Source organism: Lynx rufus, unplaced genomic scaffold (assembly GCF_022079265.1).
Source record: "Lynx rufus isolate CCGP_SWC_20201006 ecotype Redwood Valley unplaced genomic scaffold, mLynRuf1.p SCAF_5, whole genome shotgun sequence".
NCBI classification, from domain to species: domain Eukaryota; kingdom Metazoa; phylum Chordata; class Mammalia; order Carnivora; family Felidae; genus Lynx; species Lynx rufus.
In genome coordinates this window covers 124,401,365-124,421,627 of record NW_025814867.1, presented here as the reverse complement: position 1 = coordinate 124,421,627, position 20,263 = coordinate 124,401,365, and the positions used below count along the sequence as shown (strand labels likewise).

General features: G+C 33.8%; 1 protein-coding gene across 2 annotated transcripts in view; it reads right to left on the bottom strand.

Annotated features, from left to right (window-relative positions):
* The window catches only part of GBE1 (1,4-alpha-glucan branching enzyme 1), a 267,247-nt gene that overhangs the window by 78,874 nt on the left and 168,110 nt on the right, over nucleotides 1–20,263 (bottom strand). For both annotated transcript variants that reach the window (XM_047099391.1, XM_047099389.1), the window contains exons 8-9: nucleotides 7,166–7,281; nucleotides 2,736–2,863 (exon numbers count right to left, since the gene is read on the bottom strand). In XM_047099391.1, the coding sequence (XP_046955347.1) occupies nucleotides 2,736–2,863; nucleotides 7,166–7,281 (244 nt within the window). The remainder of the gene's footprint in view (nucleotides 1–2,735; nucleotides 2,864–7,165; nucleotides 7,282–20,263) is intronic.

The window sequence follows — 20,263 nt, the reverse complement described above, 5'->3', positions numbered from 1 at the left end:
TTATAAATGTAAAAGGAGAAAAAAGTGAAAAGGATGCATGCTTAATAGAAAAAAAAACATTTTCAGAGAAGTTGTATCTATTACATATGTCACATTTTCACGGATACAGTAGGTATTTAGCTTGATTCCTTACAAACATTGGCTGTATATGTTTTAAATACCAGGTACTCGTGTTAGGCACTGGAATTATAAACAAAAATGCTTTCACAGAAGAGTTCTCATGAGACTAAGTTTTCCTAAGACTGGTGATAGGCTGGTATTAAAGATCAAGATATTTTTTTTTTTCTCAAGAAACATTAAGGTGCATTCTATATTTGCTCTAAAGGTAGTTTTAGGAAATACTTTCATAGGAAATAGAATCTGCTAAGAAAAATATTTGGACACCACTTGGTCTTGACTTCTAAAACTGAATCCTTAGAAAGCTACTCCATTAATATATATGAGATATTTGCAGTTCTCTTTTGAAAGAGGAGAGTTAATGACTATCCTTTTAAAAATCTTAAAAAGAGGGGCGCCTGGGTGGCGCAGTTGGTTAAGCGTCCGACTTCAGCCAGGTCACGATCTCGCGGTCCGTGAGTTCGAGCCCCGCGTCAGGCTCTGGGCTGATGGCTCAGAGCCTGGAGCCTGTTTCTGATTCTGTGTCTCCCTCTCTCTCTGCCCCTCCCCCCGTTCATGCTCTGTCTCTCTCTGTCTCAAAAATAAATAAACGTTAAAAAAAAAAAATTAAAAAAAAAAAAGGTTTTAAAAAAATCTTAAAAAGAAAAAAAAAGGTAAACATAAAGGTCACTAAAATAAATATATTTTAAATATAAAAAAGTTGATACCTACCAACATAGAATATAAAAATGATTATGTGTTCCAAATAAAGTTAAAATAGTTTTTATTTTTATATTTAAGGATCACTTATGACTATGCCAAAGGGAGAGAAAACCTCAATCAAAAAAATATTTTTAATTAATATACCAAATAGAACCATGGGAAATGGTAGGTATATTCTAGGAAAAAAGGTTTCAATTTTAATAACTGTCATTGTAAATAAATTTAAATTTCTACTATAGGACTTTATATAAATTGCATTACTTATTTGTTACACCATATTCCTTTCTTAAAAAAAAAAAGTTCATGAGGATCAATTTCACATTTTGAAGAGACTCCCACTAGACAGAAAAGTGATGTACTGAAATTGAAGTAGTTTTCAATTTAAGCAGAATAAATTGAAGACACATCTTGTTAAAAAAAAAATCTAAAACAAGTAATATAAAGTAGACTAAAGTCTCAAAGTTTCATTGGTAGAAACACTGATAATCAGACAAGGGCTCCCTAGATGATGAAACTATTTTACTTGAAATGAACTGAGAGATCAATGTAACAATTTTACATTTCATGTATTAAATAATTGCTTCTTTTTCGTCAGTACCCAATTTTGATTTGTGCTGTCATTAATTGTTTATAGTAATTTTTCACTTAAACTATCTCTGCTTTGAATTGCCATAAACATAATCAACAAACTTTTTTGATGTTTGACAGATAAAATAAAACTATATAAAAGACAAAATAAAAGTTTAAAATACACTCTGACATTAAAAGATATTCAGTGCATAAAGTATTAGCAAGATTTGTAAGATATGACTGAATTTAAGTAGGTAGGGAGTGTGGAATAATACAGGATAATCAAAATGGTATTATAATTGCGTGTTTTAAAATTCTATATAAAAATTTATTCCAGAAATGTAGGATCCACTGCTTTGGTCCTAGAACATATTTAGAAGGCAAAATGTCTAAAGGAGGTAACTGTTCTCTATCCAGAGATAAACAAGGAATCATTCCACCTAGTTGAAGATCGGGGTTTTGAGAAGACATGGATAGAAATAAGTCTATACAAATAAGAAATACCACAGGAAGAAGGTTGTCATTACCACATTTCATGCCCATGAACTAAATGCCAACAATGTGAAAATACAACTGAACTCTGACTCTTCTAACGATATTCTTGCTATTTTTATATGCCAACCGCCACACTTTTTACAGAACAGTTTTAACATACTAAATTCAATTTTAATAATAATTTCTAGTAAGAGGACTCAGAAAACCAGAGGGATTTTAGAACTAAATCTAAATTAGCATAAGCATTTAACAAACTTCTTAATTTATCACATTTATCACCAAGAGGGGAATTGTCAATTATGCATATACCGAATTATATCATTACAGTGCAGCTTTGGGACAGTTAATCATGAACCTTCAGTAATCATGAATAACTAGTGAACATTTGGCAATCCAAGAGCAATAACGTAAACAAGAAAGGTAATCGCATCAGAACAAGAGAGACTTCAGAGAAGCTTGCAGGCAGCGATCCATGCCATCTCTAATGATTAAACCAGGAATGAAAAAATAAATAAATAAGCAGACACACATTAATATTCAATTCTTTTCTCTGCTGAAGGTCTCACGGTGGAAGGACCTGTCCACTGATTAGGATATTTTACTTTCTAACCATTGGCATTTTCTTTTTTAACAATGGAATGATGACAAGTAATTAGTGCACACTATCTCCTAATAGAAAAACACTGAATTCTAAATAATGTGCCACCCATACAAGATAGCTGCACTACGGTCAGGGTCCAATTTCAGGTATGCAATTATTGACAACATGAGATTAATCATTCAAATATTGTATGCCAACAAAATGTTCTATATTAAAGGGGTTCAGAGGGTAGAGATCATTATGGCTTTACCTCAGCTACTGTTATAGAATCGGGATACAATGTGTGAACCAAATGATTTGCCAACATGAGATAAATCAAGGCATCTTCATCAACTTGAAGTCCAAAATATTCATGGTAATCACCTGAAAAAGCTTGACCTAGAGAACAGAAAATCGATACAGATGCATTACGTTAACATGCAAGTCTCAACTCAGCACAAATGCCCCCACCAATTAGTCTATTGAGATCAGTTTTGTTATCATAGCAAAGTGTAATGAGCCTTAATAGCACATAATATTATCATCAGCAAATATGTGTTCTAACTTAGAAAAGTACTCCATATCAAACATTCAGAATTCAGACAATCCTGCAAATCAATTTTTGCTTTTCAAAAGCAAACAAAGCACTTTAACTGAAAATTTGAATTTAATTTTAACATAATTTTGAAGGAAAAACATGAAATGATACCAAAGGGAATTCTAGATTTCAACTTTTAGATATATATATTTTTTGCATGTCAAGAGATCCCTGTGAAGTAAAGAAAAGCAAATATGAAAACCATCATAAAATTGAGACAAAATGTTTATATTATTTTAAATATGTGCTTCAATTTATGCCATACAGATTTCCTATGATGACAAAAAGATTTTAACATCCTCCAACTTCCTTTTACCTTCTCTTCCCCCACATCCTAATTTTGGTTGCTTATAGTATGTATCACTTATTGGGGTTATACTATTTGCTTTCTATTCTTTGAATTGCTTACTCATTTTTCATTAAATCGAATTAGTGTTCAACACCTGCCTTTCCCCCAACGCCCCCCCCCCCCCGCTTCCCCACATCACATTTTTTATTTTGACTCATTGTTTTTTCAGTTTGCTGGATTCCATCACTATATGGTATTTTCTGGAAGTTTTATTCATCAAGCTCTTTCAAATTTATACCTGAATGGCAATTCAATTATCAATTTTCTTGTCAAACTTTGTTTCCCTAAGGATTTTGTAGACATTGCTGTTAGCAATAGAATAGTATGAGTTCAGCCATTGTTTTCATCTATATGGGTAAATTGCTTTTTCTTCCTAAGATGTCATATGCTGAACTTCTTTTTATCACTGAATTTTATAAATTAAACACTTTGTGTCTTGATGTTAATTGCTTTGCCTCATTTTTCCCCCCAATTCATTTCCCTAACTCCACAATTCCTTGGAAGATACCAAGGCCTCAGAAGAGAGAGGTTCTACAGGGAAATGCAGGAGTTGCATATGTAATCTAGAAGGTGTTGTAATCTAGGAGAGGCTCCTTCTTAAATTTTGCCATGTTTTCCTTTTTCATTCCTTAAGTCAGTTTCTCTCCAAACTGGAAGATATCAGTGAAATCTATCATGTTTTAATAGATACAACTTCTTTCCTAGAAACATTTCATGGGGGCAGCACCATGCATGATTAAGAGCAGATAGCAACACACTGTGAATATAGCTTCATTTCTTGGCAGCCACTTTTCAAAATTTACAAAGTCCTTGTTTCAGACTGGTTGTTGCTTGGTAATATTTGGCCATTAAAAAATAATAATTATTCTCCATGTTATCTACTAAGCGATTAGGATTCCGTGATCCCATTTCTTTGTGCAACTTTAATTTTTCTTTTAATGTTTTATTTATTTTTGAGAGAGAGAGAAAGACAGACTACAAGCAGCGGAGGAGCAGAGAGAGAGAGGGAGACACAGAATCTAAAGCAGGCTCCAGGCTCTGAGCTATCAGCAGAGCCTGACACATGGCTCACATGGCTTGAACTCACCAGCCATGAGATCATGACCTGAGGCGAAGTTGGACACTAAACTGAAGGAGCCATCCAGGTGCCCCTCTTTGCACAACTTTTAAACTGAAGGTCTCTGATCAATGATTTTAATTACAAATTCATTTATAATTAAATTTTAACTGTGAACACCTCTATCTAAAATATACATATTTTCTACAGTGTTTAATATGCAAATGAATCCACACATTCACAAAGGTTCTCATTTATTTTTTGTTGTTGTTGTTATTTTTTTCTCATTACAATTGCTGTCATGTTCACATCCTATGGGTGCTGCAATAAACTGCTTAAAAATATTTTATTTCTTTCACTAGGACTTCTAGTGCTGTGTTGAATAAAGTAGTGAGAGTGAATCTCCTGTCTTGTTCCTGATCTTAGGGGAAAAGCTCTCAGTTTTTCACCACTTTTAATATTTGCAGATGACATGATGCTATATATAGAAACACAAAAAACTATTAGAACTGATAAATGGATTTAGTAAAATCACAGGATACAAAATTAATATACAGGAATTTGTTAAATTTCCATATACCAATAATGAATAGAAAGAGAAACTAAGAAAACAATCCCATTTAGAGTGGCAGTAAAAAGAACAAAATACCTAGGAATAAACGTAATCAAGGAGGTGAAAGACCTGTACTCTGAAAACTATAAAACACTGATGAAAGAAATTAGAGATGACATAAACAAATGGAAAGCTATCCCATGCTTATGGATTGGGAGAAACAATATTGCTAAGGTGCCCATACTATCCAAAGCAATCTACAAATTCAATGAAATTCCTATCAAAATATCAATAGCATTTTTCATAGAACTAGAACAAATAAAACCTAAAATTTATATAAAACCACAAATTACCCCAAATAGCCAAAGCAATCTTGAAAAAGGAAAACAAAACTGGAGCTATCACAATCTCCCATTTCAAGGTATACCACAAAGCTGTAGTAATCAAAACATAGCAGTGCTGGCACCAAAATGAACACAGAGATCAATGGAACAAAATAAAGAGTCCAGAAATAAACCCAGACTTTTATGGTCAATTAGTCTATGACAAAGAAGGCAAGGATATTCAGTGGGAAAAAGACAGTGTGTTCAATAAATAGTGCTGGGAAAACTCAACAGCTACATGCAAAAAAAAATGAAACTGGACTCCTTTCTTAGATCATATGCAAAAATAATCTCAAGATAGATTAAAGACCAAAATGTGAGATCTGAAACCATAAAATTCCTAGAAGGAAACATAGGCAGTAATCTCTTTGACATTAGACATAGAAACATTTTTCTAGATAGGTCTTCTTCGGCAAGGAAACAAAAGCAAAATTATACTACTGGGACTACAACAAAATAAGAGGCTTTTCACGGTGAAGGAAACCATTAACAAAACAAAAAGACAACCTACTGGATGGAAGAAGATATTCGCAAATGATGTGTCTGGTAAAGAGTTAAATATCCCAAAAATATAAAAAAACGTATACAACTGAACCTCAAAAAAACAAATAATCCTATTTAAAAATAGGCAGAGGACATGAATAAACATTATTTCAAAGAAGACATACAGATGGCCAACAGACACATGACAAGATGTTCAACATCACTAATCATCAAGAAAATGTTAATCAAAATCACAATGAGATATCACCTCATACCTGTCAGAATGGCTAAATAAAAAACGCAAGAAATAACAAGTATTAGCGAGAATGTGGAGAAAAAGGAACCCTCGTACACTGTTGTTGGGAATGTAAACTGGTGCAGCCACTGTGGAAAACGGTATGGAGGATTCCACATTGCCCCCCCCCCAAATTAAAAACAGAACTACCATATGATCCAGTAATTCCACTACTGGGTATTTACTCAAACAATACAAAAACACTAATTAAAAAGATATACGCACCCCAATGTTTATTGCAGCATCATTTACAATAGCCACGATATAAAACAACCCAAGTGTCTACCCAGAGAAGAATGGACAAATAAGTTGTGAATATACATACATATATACATACAAACAATGGAATATTACTCAGCCATAAAAGAGAATGAAATCTTGCCATGTGCAACAACATGGATGGGCCTAAAGGGTATAATGCTATGTGAAATAATTCAGTAAGAGAAAGACAAATATCATATGATTTCATTCCTATGTGGAATTTAAGAAACAAATCAAATGAACAAAGAAAAAAGAGATAAACCAAAAACCAGACTCTTAAATACACAAAATAAACTGATGTTGCCAGAGGGGAGGTATGTGTGGGAACGGGTGAATTCTGAATAATGTACAGAATTGTTGAATCATTATTTTGTATACCTGAAACTAATCTAACACTGTATGTTAATTACATATGAATAGAAAAAAAAAATAAATGAAACATATTTAAAAGAAAGCTACATAGTAAGGATAGCATATTAAGTAGATATATTTCACAGAAAGCATTATCTTTTATTTACTTATAAAATGTATTTATTTCTGACCTCTTGCCAAAAAGGGATCAGAAGTCTCTAGAGAAAAGACATACACATTGGAACTAATAAAAATCAAGCTAACACTAATGGTCATTGGAAGCTCTGAAACTGAACCCCAAACCTGGTTTTAATCTACCAGTAAAAAAAAAAAAATCATTATTTGCATCTGTAATATATCAGTTTACCTACCCATTCCATGGTGATGATAGAGCATGGATGTAACGCCATCAAAACGAAATCCATCAAAGCCATATTCTTCTAACCACCATCTTATGTTTGACAGAAGGAATCTTAAAACTTCCCAGCTATAGTATTAGAAAAAAATATATTTAAACACATTGTTTATTGTGGTTTCTTTAATTGTTATACATTGTTTGCTAAGAGTATTAATTATAAATTTCTATCTTAGGAATCATGATGTTCAAAGAAATATATCACTTAAAAAACAGAAAACCACTAATATTTATCACATTTGTTTGATGAAATTCATTCTAAGGATTATTAAATTTCGATAGTTGCAAAATCACTTAATACCTATGAAAAATTGAGAAAAAAATGTCTAAGTTGGGTCCAAAGTGCAGGGGCTCTCTTGTTCATACCTATGTCCTCAGTAACCCTATAGTGATTACTCCATAGTAATGCTTACAACAACAACAATGAAAAAAATCTATTACTCATCTCTAAATTTTCAAGATTTTTCATGTAATACATCCAGTACATAGTTCTTCCTTTCAGAAAATATAATGTCATTATCATTAGAAAAACTGCCTTCAATAAGAGACTCTTAAAAACTGAGAACAAACTGAGGGTTGATGGCGGGTGGGAGGGAGGGGAGGGTGGGTGATGGGTATCGAGGAGGGCACCTTTTGGGGCGAGCACTGGGTGTTGTATGGAAACCAATTTGACAATAAACTTCATATATTGAAAAAAAATAAAAAAATAAAAAATAAATTTGAAAAAAAAAAGAAAAACTGCCTTCAATGGTTGTCTGCTTAAAATATTTCCTCCGTCTACAATTTGAAACAGATACATTAAGAAAAAAAAAAAAAAGACTTAAAGTCAACTACATGATAACCAATATCACATTTACTAGAGTATTGTTTTGTGAGAATAAAGAAAAAGAAATCTAATTACTAACACACACATATATAATAAAGTAAAAAGTTTTACTAGTTACAATCCTACAACCATAAAAACAGAAGGAAAACAAAGAACTGTTATAACTCAATTAAAAACACCACACGAAACAAGCCTATTTCGGACAACTGAAAAGAAGGCATCATCAATTAGTACTTTCTTTAGTCATACAGTTATGGTTGAGTTCTTTATCTTATTATAACTCTGGTTTTAAGACTTTAATACCTCATTTAGCTTAATGACAAAGCAGTTATAGTGAACACAAATCTTTAACCCAGTTAAAATTTATGTATTTTTTTAAAACTGTCCATATATTAAAGAGCAATCTGACATAAGTGGAGATTAAGTCATCACAATCAACTTCGGAACAGTAAATCCAAACTTTGGGGAAAGATGAGTGTTGGTAGTAATTAAGTGCTTTAAATAAGCTACTTTGAGTTTTGAGAACTTACTGAAAGTTAAAAAAAAATGAAAAAAAAAAACAGAAATATATGTAATCTGGTAGATATGAAAGATAGCCAGGAGGTTTTAGATTGCTAGGTCCAAGCCATGATGAAGGTAGAATTTGCTAATGTTTCTACAAATGCATATTCATTTCAGAGTTAAGTAAAACACAAAAACAAAAACAAAAACAAAAACAAAATGTTCAACAAAAAGAAATTAATAAAAACAAAGAGGTATTCTACACCTGAATGAGATCAAAATTACTCTATTTTGCATAGGACTAATTTCTATACACTTTTTGAAGTTTTATTTAAATTAACAAACTTGATTTTTAGAGCCATTTTGGTTCACATTAAAATGGAAAGGAAGCATGTCTATACTTTTCAACCAAGTTGCTATAGGAATACCTCAGAAAGAGGATGTGAAGCAATTTGCAATCATTAACACTTTGTAAACAATATTTTGAAAAGGATATACTTTTCTAATTTGGCTATTCAACTTGTAATGTATATTTTAGTCATAAAGGTAAACTGAAAGATATTTTTAGTCAAAAATACCCCAGAGTAGAAACAAAAACCTGTTTAAATGCTATATACCTTGGGTAGATGTATGAAGATACGAATATGCAACCCAAAGATCGCAAGCTGTCCCTGGGCCTTGTCTGTCATGCACTACTATTCTGTTGCCTTGCAGAGTACTTCAAGTTCTTACTTTGAATGCCTGGAGATGGAACATGTTACTCCCAGCTCTTTCCAGTCTTTACTACTCGGCATTTTCTAGTACCAGCCCTATTTACTGATTTATATCACTGGCTTGGGTTTGTAGACCATTGCTGTCAATTTCTAATATAAATACTACCAACTGAGTGTTTTCTAGGTAGACACAGGTTCAAATGTAAAATCTGTGTCCTAGTATCTACAAAGATAAAAGAAAAAAGACAATAATAGTGCAATCCAATAAAAATGAAAAAGGGAGGTGATGTGAATTTCATAACTGAAAAGAAAGCATTGCCGAATATCACAAAGTTGATTAAGGGCAGCATTATTAAATGGCCTATTGGTTCCTGTTACTATACTATTTATTCTCTTCTTGACCGAAAACAGTAATAAAACTCCACATAACATATTAAAAGAAAAAGACAAACTTAGTTGTTACTACATGGTTAGACAGATTCTTGGCATGGATGAACAGGAAAAGAATTCCCTGTGATAATCTGAAAAGAAATGACAATGGAGCATCTAAATTAACAAAATCTAATGGGTTAAAAAAAGAACTAAATTCTATATTTTATTTTATTTTTTAATTTTTTCTTTAACATTTATTCATTTTTTGAGAGATAGAGAGAGACAGAGTGTGAGTAGAAGAGGGGCAGAGAGAGAAGGAGATACAGAATCCGAAGCAGGCTCCAGGCTCTGTACTGACAGCCCAGAGCCCCACACGGGGCTCAAACGCATAGACCGTGAGATTATGACCTGACCTGAAGTCCAATGCTTAACTGACTGAGTCACCCAGGTGCCCTAAATTCTATACTTTAGAGTTTAAAATGCTCTTAACCTGGGGCACCTGGGTGGCTTAGTCGGTTAAACGTCTGACTCTTGGTTTGCTGTTCAGGTCACGATCTCATAGTTCATGAGTTCGAGCCCCACATCTGGTTCCATGCTTACAGTATGGCGCCTGCTTGGGATTCTCTCTCTCTTCCTTTCTCTCTGCCTCTCCTCTGCACATGTGCAAACTCTTCTCTTAATCTCCTGAGACAATGTCTAAACAACATCAACAATCCTAGGGGGGAAAAAAATCACGGCAAAGTTAAACTGACAGGAATAAATCAAATTTGTAGTGCTTTCAAAATAATTTATTTTGTTATGTTTTATAAATCATGGATGAAGCATAAAATAGATGTGTTATCTGTAGAGACAGAAAAGAGATATACAAAATTTTATAGGAAACCAAACTAGAACAAAAACAGTAAAGAAATAAAATCTAGAGAGTTTTATTTTGTATTAACACAATCTCAGGAAATACATTCAGAAAAATAAAGTTGGTGGCAGCAAATGGAAAGCAAGTTTATATACATTTTCTAAAACTAGGATATTAAGAACAGTAAAAACAACAACTAGTCATGTAAATCTTATAATTATTTTATAAATAATGAAATTTTGTTGATTAAGAAAAAAATGAACTATTAGTTCAGGAAATAGGGGTGGAAGGATGGACTCACATATATTCCTAATAGTTCTGTGGTCCCAATTTGGTGTGTCTTATCATCTTACATGATAAATCTAGACAGACTAATTCACTCTTTGTAAACTCAGTATCCTGATGCAACTAACTTTAAAACACAGACTGCTTGTACAGAATCAGAACTTTAGAGATCAACAAGACAGAGAACCAGGAAGATTGAGATGTGAGTCTATAAAATAACCAGACCATACACATGAGAACTTTCACAGACACAAATCTGAATTCAAAGTGGAGAAATAGTAGGTGATAGAGTGTTTATATTGTAATTGGAATGAAGATATAGCTTCCCCCCCTTTTTCTTCCACTATGCAAACATCCAACTTGATATAGACACTGTATTTAGCTATTACATAAATATATTTATCCCAGATCACTGAACTTAAATTATAAGAGGAAAGCTATGCGAGGAATTCTCCAGAACCTCCAGGTTCAGTGATTCACTAAGAGGACACACAGGACTCAGCATATAATTGTGCTCACAGCTCTGATTCATTATAGCAAAAGGATAAAAAGTAAAATAAGCAAAGGAAAAGGTGCATGAGCAAACTTCAGAGGAGTCTAGACACAAGCTTCCAAGAGTCCTCTCCTGATGGGGTCGCACGTAATTCTTCCAACAACAGTCACAACACTTGTGAAATATCTACTGGGGAGACTCATTAGAAACTCAGTTCCCAGTGATTTTTTTGGAGGTTGGTGACCTGGTATATCATATCAAAATCTAGATTTTCAGAAGGCAATAGTGTTTAATATAACACATATTGTTTATATGAAGAGTATAGGTGCAGTCGTGGCCAATATCATAGGCAGGTGTTTCTAAATTAGCAGTCTTCTCCTCCTCCTCCACTTCACCTCTTCCTCCTCCTTCATTTTTTTTTTTTTACATTTATTTATTCTGGTGGGGGAGGGGCAGAGAGAGAGGGAGACACAAGATGCAAAGCAGGCTCCAGGCTGAGAGCCATCAGCACAGAGCCCGACGTGGGGCTCAAACTCATGAACTGTGAAATCATGACCTGAGCTGAAGTTGGACACTTAACCAACTGAGCCACCCAGGTGCTCCTAAAAATAGCAGTCTTAATTGTGCTATAGTAACTCTTTTCTTCACAAAGCAGAGCCTAACATTTATTACATAATTATAAAATACTTACCATAGGTTTTTGGAGATAAACTTCTTCTAAAGTCATTTTATCTCAGAAGTACTCAGATTTCAAAACCAAGTGGAACAATCTAAATACACTTTAAGAATCTAAATATGTGGGTGGCCTGGATGGCTCAGTCAGTTAAGCGCTGGACTTTGGCTCAGGTCATGACCTCACCATTTGTGGGTTTGAGCCCCGGATTGGACTCTGTGCTGACAGGTCAGAGACTGGGGCCTGCTTCTGATTCTGTTTCCCTCTTTTTCTGCCCCTCCCCCATTTGCTCTCTGTGTCTCTCTTTCTCAAAAATAAACATTAAAAAAATGTAAATAGGTAAGGAGCCCAGGTTGAGGTGCTCTGCCTGCAAGCTTACCTTCCAGTAGTCCCATGGTCAATGAACTCCTTCAGCATGTACATGCGTGCATTAGTTCACTGAATCTAAGATGCCTTTTTTTTTTTAAATTTTTTTTCAACGTTTTTTATTTATTTTTGGGACAGAGAGAGACAGAGCATGAACGGGGGAGGGGCAGAGAGAGAGGGAGACACAGAATCGGAAACAGGCTCCAGGCTCTGAGCCATCAGCCCAGAGCCCAACGCGGGGCACGAACCCACGGACCGCGATATCGTGACCTGGCTGAAGTCGGACGCTTAACCGACTGCGCCACCCAGGCGCCCCTAAGATGCCTTTTAACTAGAACACCAGAACAAGCTTAAAAAATAGGTGCCAGTGAAAACACAGATTTTTGAAAGATGTCTATTTCTATTTCTACCGTCATATTTTCAAATTCTTCACCCATAAATTCCATTTTTCCTTCTTTTGAGGCAAGGGGACTGAGAAGAGGGGTTATGATGTATTCTAAATTATGACTGAATTAGAAATATTACTCAACATGCCCTGAGGTAATAAATGAACTGAATCATCTCAACTGTATGGTTTGATCAAAGTATGAAAATGTCTGGCAAAGGGTACAATAAAAAATGCAATTCACATTTTCTACCTCAAAATGTCATCAGACAGCCCATAACACAGTTGATATATCCAGTTGATTAGAGTCCCATAAAATATAAAGCAAAATTTAGGAGCACAGTTTTATTCTGGTGTGTTCCAGCAGACTAGGTAGGACTTTGATTTTTAAGATTTCTGCACTGACACAAGGCTTTCAAACTTAGAAACCAAAGCCTAGTTTCCAAATAATTAGAAGAGTTAGATGCTAAATTTAAGAAGGTGATACCACCATAATATATACTTTGGGGACCAGGAAGAATGTGTATGAGAAGTAACCTATGTTAGTTATTAGCTTTATATCTTAAACTAATTAACAGGTAAGTTAGAAACCAATACTATGTCATCTACACTGCCAAATTAATTGATTAGTTTACTCATATTTTTTTATTAAGCAAAAACAAAATCGCTATAATCCAGAAAAAGCTAATAAACTTCAGCTTTCTTGTGAATCATAAACCACTAAAAATGTTTAAATCGCAGGTGTCTGATGTAAAAAATGAATATTGGCTGTATAATATATACATTTAAGAATTTCTGGCAATCAAAATAATCATGATTCTAATTGATTTAAATGTCTGAAATATTCAACCTGTAATCAAGTAATGAAAATTTATTAAGGAAATTTTGTTCCACAGATAATTCCAATATTAAGGTTTTTAGAAAATATCCCTAAAATCAAAAACTGTTGATTGTCTCACATTCTGCCAATGAACTTTACGATGAAATGAAACATAGTCCAATTTTCTTGGTGAGCAAGTATAATCAGATATAACAACATTTATTAGCTGAAGTTACACTTTGTAATTTAAATCTATTTGCATACATGTTTTTATCTTTGGTCCTGAGTAACTTTTGAGATTTTCAAAGTAAGCAACTTTGTCCACTGGATGTTATTAAAACTACTGGTATTGTATAATTAGTAGGAGATATTATTGAAGAGTAGTTAAATATAAAAATATAAATAAAATAAATTTTTCTTAGTTATTCTAGAAGCTTTGAAGCTGAATAGCTATTGAACAGTACATCATAACACCATGAGACAAAAACAACATTTTTATTTTAATGTGCGTGTGTGTGGGTTTTTTTTTTAATGTTTATTTATTTTTGAGACAGAGAGAGAGTATGAACAGGGGAGGGTCAGAGAGAGGGAGACACAGAATCTGAAACAGGCTCCAGGCTCTGAGCTGTCAGCACAGAGCCCGACGCAGGGCTTGAACTCACGGACCGTGAGATCATGACCTGAGCCGAGGTCGGCCACTTAACCGACTGAGCCACCCAGGCGCCCCTGTTTTTGTTTTTTGAGAGAGAGCACAAGCAGGGGAGGGGTAGAGAGAAGGGGACAGAGGATCCCAAGTGGGCTCTGAGCTGACACTGTGACAGCAGTAAGCGCAATGTGAGACTCAAACTCGGGAACCATGAGCTCATGACCTGAGCCAAAGTCCAGATGCTCAACCGACTGAGACACCCAGGTGCCCCTAAACCACATGCTTTGATCTGGGTATTTCAACTCTGGCAGTAAATCTAACTTGAGCAGAGAAGGAACTTTAAGACATTCTTTTATGAAGAAGATATGGTATGTCAAATAAAAGGACAGAGTCTGAAGTACAATAAAAATAACATTTTCAAAAGGAAGATACTGTATTGAGGCTACTGCCATTGAAAAGCAGGTAATATCTACCTATTCCATTTTTTAAAATTAAAAAAAAAAAACCTCACATGTGAATTTAAATTTAATCACTAAAGAAAAAAAATGTATTTTTTTGCTTATACTTTGTCAAAGAAATTATACTTTGTCAGTCAATAGAAAATGATTAAGTGAGAAGCTGGAAATGATCAATATAATCTAATGATCCTATCCAATACTAGACAGTAGTGTCACCAATGATAAAATGTATCTAGATTTTCAGACACTGAGAATTATATTGAGGCTATTGTATACATTAATTTCAAATAGAATTAGGTAGCAAGTAGCACAAAATGTTAGTGAGACAGATTGTTAATTCAACTACTAAAAATCTGTAATAATATAAATTTCAGAACACAGGAGGTTATTATAAAATATGATTTTGAAGTTTTCAATATCACATTATTTTCTGTATTTCAACCCACACAACTTTATTTTATATGAATTAATATGTTGTTTAATCATATTATATCCACTGAGCCCTGGTTATCTACATTCAATATTACAACACAACGTTTTCTTTCCCTGAAGGCCTAAATTGTACTTAGCTTATTAAATATTTTATAAAAATTACCTCTATTTCTATTACCTATAAGTCTAATCAGTTATTCTCTAGGAAATAAGTAGGAAAAGATAGCATATCGTACCTTTATATGCTAAATGCTTCCAATTATACTTTTGCTTAAAAAAATACTTGAAAAATTTCAAGTCTCTTTTTTCTCTCATTTTATCTATATTCTTAACAAGGATGGTTACCTCCTCAAGTAAGATTAGGAAAGGCAAACTTGAAGGGGCTTGTGTTTTTACCTGTGTATGTATGTGCATGTGTGTGTGCACATGCAGGTGTGTGTGTGTGTGTGTGTGTGTGTGTGTGTGTGTGTGTGTGTGTGTTTGGGGAGTAGTACGGGACCAGAGGGACTAGCAGTGAGAGCAAAAGTGAAAGTTTTCAGTCCGATATAAAAGAAAGAGACAAATATAAATCAAATAATAACCCACTCTGATAATAATTACCCTTCGTGATTAAGAAATTAATATTCATATCATTTGTTTGTAAATTGCTCTATATTTTTCTGCTTCCTCACAAAGATTGTTACCAAAAGTGATTTTTTCAAAGCATTAATGCCTATAAAATATCCTACTAAAGTTTGGAGAGAACTTAGGACTTTTTCAAAGTAGAGGCTCCAAAAAGTTGAGCAGGTCAAGAAACCAGAAAGCCAAACTAAGTCACTCTCTCTGGTGAAACATAGGTAAGGTATTATGTGAAATTATTACACATCTCATCTGAACAAAACATCGCTCTTCTCCAGAAGAAATCACTATAAATTAGCTAATTATATTTAAATACATATAGACAAAAGTACCTAGATATACACATATCCATGTCTTTCAAACAAGATTAAAAAATCCTCCCTTACTTCTAGAATGAAGCTAATTTCTGCTCCAGATCAAAAGAAGTGACAGTGACTTGAACATATGTAAATATATATTTATATATACTTGAACATATATACTTGAACATATATAAATACACATTATTGACAAAGACTAAACCATAATAGGTAGTCAGCTTTTAAAAACTTATTTTAATAGTAAAAGTTTAGAAACATTAACTGTTCATATGCTTCTGCTTTTTCTTTTTTTCCCTTCTAATTGATTTCCCTTTTTTTTATGGTTTATTTATTTATTTTTTGAGAGGGAGGGAGGGAGAGAGAGGGGGAGAGAGAGAGAGAAAGAGAGAGAGAGAAACACAGAGACAGGGAAAGACAGAATCCCAAGCAGGCTCCATGCTGTCAGTGCAGAGCCTGATGTGGGGCTCAATCTCACAAGCCACAAGATCATGACCTGAGCCAAAATAAAGGAGTTGGACACTTAACTGACTGAGCCACCCAGGTGCCCCTAATTGATTTGTTTCTAATAAATTAATATTTAAACAAGCTATTATAATACTTGTATTATACACAAATACATTCCTGAACTTGATAATTTCCCACCATCTATTCAGATTTATAATTAGGTATAAAATACTTATTTACTTTTATTTAGCCAGTTTCATTTCAAAAGATAGTTTGAGGCAACTTATAGATAAATACATCTGAACAGCATCAAAAATAAATGAGAAAAATACAGATGAAGGAGAAGAAAGACCTTGCAGATATATAAGCATAGGCATCTGGTAATTAGTTTTCATTTCCAGTCCAAAATAATTATAATTTCATAGACCATAGTGACTACAAGAAGATTTTCCTTGACTATCACCCCCAAATGATGAATATTTTAGGGCAACATTTGAGGAAAATATTGGTATTGTTTATATAAAGATATAAATATTTAGAACACTACGAAAGTTGTTTCCAATATGCAATAATGTACTCTAAGACTAAAAATGGATAAGTAATCCAGATAGGAGGTGAACTGGGGACAGAATTAAGGCAGGGTGCAAAAAGAAAAGTACCTAGTTCCTCAGGAAATGTTGTGTGTGTGTGTGTGTGTGTGTGTGTGTGTGTGTGTGTGTGTGTGTGTTCTGGGGTGGGAAACCAAGTAAAATAGTACAAAGCTGGTATTAGTCATATTTAAATTTCAACCATCCTTCCTTCAGCAATTTTCAAATTCGCCTTGAACTTACTAAATAGCATATAGCTCTCTAATGTGTATTTGTACACATTCTTACAAAGGGAACTGGCTTTTGGTAGGCTGGCTAGAGTAGAATAGAAAGGGGAAATGTAAATATTAAATAGGAAGGTAAAAAGGAATTCAAATTCCCTGAGTCTCTACTGGCTTCCAGACTCCACATATTATATAGTCTCACTTTAATGAGGCTATGATATCAAGTATGTTTTATGGCTGAGGAAATGGAAATTTAGAAAAGTTAAATAAAATACTCAGGGTCACGTGGATAACAGGTACAGATGAAACTGAATCTTTTAAGTAAGTCCAAAACCACAATTCTTAAGTATAATCTTATACTACCACATTCAGCATTACCATGAATATATTAATTCTTGTTTTGGGCAATTTCCTTGGTACATATCCAGTGCTCTAATACACAGTCATATTAATTGCATAAACGTGAACAAGGTATTTAACTTCTCCAGGTCTCAGTTTTTCAACTGTAAAATGGAAGATAATTTTAGCACCCTCCTGAAGGGGATTAAATGAGATAATGGAATGATCATACTATTAGCAGTTTGACAATAAGGAATTAAAGAGAGCTTCTATTAGAAAATAAAAGAAATTTAAATGTTTATTTGTTTAAATAATAGGTTAACTATAAATTAGAATATGCCAGTGTCTTCTAATACTACCTTTTTAATTGAAAATGAATCTTTGGGGTACCTGGGTGGCTCAGTCAGTTAAGTGTCTGACTTCAGCTCAGGTCATAATCTCACAGTTCATGAGTTTGAGCCCAGCTCTGGGCTCTGTGCTGACAGCCCAGAGCCTGGAGCCCACTTCAGATTCTGTGTCTCCCTCTCTGCCCCTCCCCTGCTCACGCTCTGTCTCTTACTCTGTCTCTCAAAGATAAACATTAAAAAAATTAAAAAAAAAAAAAAAGGAAATCTTCGTGAAGATAAGAATGTTTGGGCTAATATCAAAGAAAACAAACCTCATATTTTAATTTGGTATTTATTTTTTTCTCTGGCGTGGTGTAGTATTTACTTATTGATGCATTCAACAATTATTTCTTGAGTATGTACTTTCTGCCAGGCACCATGCTCAGTGCTGGGGTTAGAATCATGAATGAGAAATACACAATACCCATTTTATTGTTTTTTTTAATTTTTAAATTTTTTTATGTATTTATTTATTTTGAAAGAGAGAGAGAGAGTGTGAGCAGGGGAAGGGCAGAGAGAGAGGAAGAGAGAGAATGCTAAGCAGGCTCCATGCTGTCAGCACAGAGTCCAATGTGGGGTTGATCTCATGAACCTGAGCCAAAATCAAGAGTTAAACACTTAACAAACTGAGCCAAGCGGTGCCCAACAATACCCATTTTCATGGAGTCTGAAGTCTAAAGGGAGAGACATACGTTTTCTAAGTAATACCGGAAATATATTAATTTACAATAGTGATTAATAATACAGAGAAAAATATGGTAGTATGACACTGTATTTTGAGACGATCTGTTAATCTACTCTTGGGTGGTGAAGCTAGGCTTCTGAGATAGTGGTATTGAAGACTGAGGTTCCATACGATAAATTAATATATCGCCCACTCAAATTTATGAGAAATAAATTTAGTTCAGAAAAGCTGCCAATCCATGTCTGAGAGACATAGCAGGAATATATTTTATTACTTACTATCAGTTCTCTAGTGTATTATTTATTTATTTATTTTTTTTTTTGCCAGTGTATTATTGAACATAGTGCCTCCTTAAAAATTGATGCCAATGTGTGGCCAACACAATCAGATTTTGTAGAAAGATATCAAATTAGCCATCAAATAAACAAACAGGTGAGGGTTAAGAAAAAATAAGGTGAACATATTTATGTGATCACTTTGTGACTGACCTCCCCACATAAAGCTCAAGTATTCTTCCCTATTGTAATCATGTTTTTCCAGAATTTTTCTCTTTAAAGAGAATATCTTTGGAATAGTACTCTTTCTAGTAATATACCTTCCTGAGAAAACCCCATTATATGTCATAGCCCCTTAACCTATCAAATTTCACTCTTCTCTTGACTCCTGCCCCAATTCCTGTCTCCTTCAACCCAGACAGATCTTTCCATCCATCTTGAGACTCTATTCCTTTCCTCCGTTGTTCTCTGGGGCTCCTTCATCCCTAAACTAGCTCTCCGTATGATCTCTTTTTCTTTTCCTTTTCCTTCTCTAACCTCTTCTCCTCTTTTTCTTTTCTCTCTTGTTAAGCCTCTTTTCCTCCTAAATCTTCACTGAAGTAGCAAAATTGAAAGCCTATCAAACTAAACCAGCTGCTGTTTGAAATCCATTAAATATATATATATACATATGTGTGTGTGTGTGTGTGTGTGTGTATATATATATATATATGAATCTGGAAAATTAAAGAAGCATTTTGAAGCTGGTTTGCAGCATTTTATGAGAAAATCATGCTTACTTTATTTAACGAAAATTAACAAGACATTTGTATTCACAAAGAAACAGCAGTAAATTAGGAGTCAAGAAAACTGTATTCAAGCCAACTTTTTAAAAATCAGTATAAACATATAATTGCCCTGAATCCTAATGTGATAATTTTTAAAAGAGAGTACTACATTATTTGTTTTTATAATTTCATAATTTTTTGTTAAAGTGAAATATTAACTTAAGCTAAAAAAAAATTCTGAGTCTTACGATATATACTAAATAATTTGAATCATTTCACTATATGCTAACAGAATTCAAACCGAATGATTTATCATATCAAATACTGTGTTTTAGACAATAACACAATTCTGGATGACCTGGAAAAATAAACATCCACATTCAAACACAAAACTAAAACTATCGAGCCTACTACCCCTTCCCAAATCAAATACAAGAATCACTGCTATTTGCTTCCTATCCAAACACTACTCATTATTCAAATCCTGACATAGGCATCACAAAATCTTCCTGACAATTTCTTACATTAGTGCTATATAAAAAACAACAGGAGATAAACTGGTTCATGCAAATAAATCTGGTCTTTC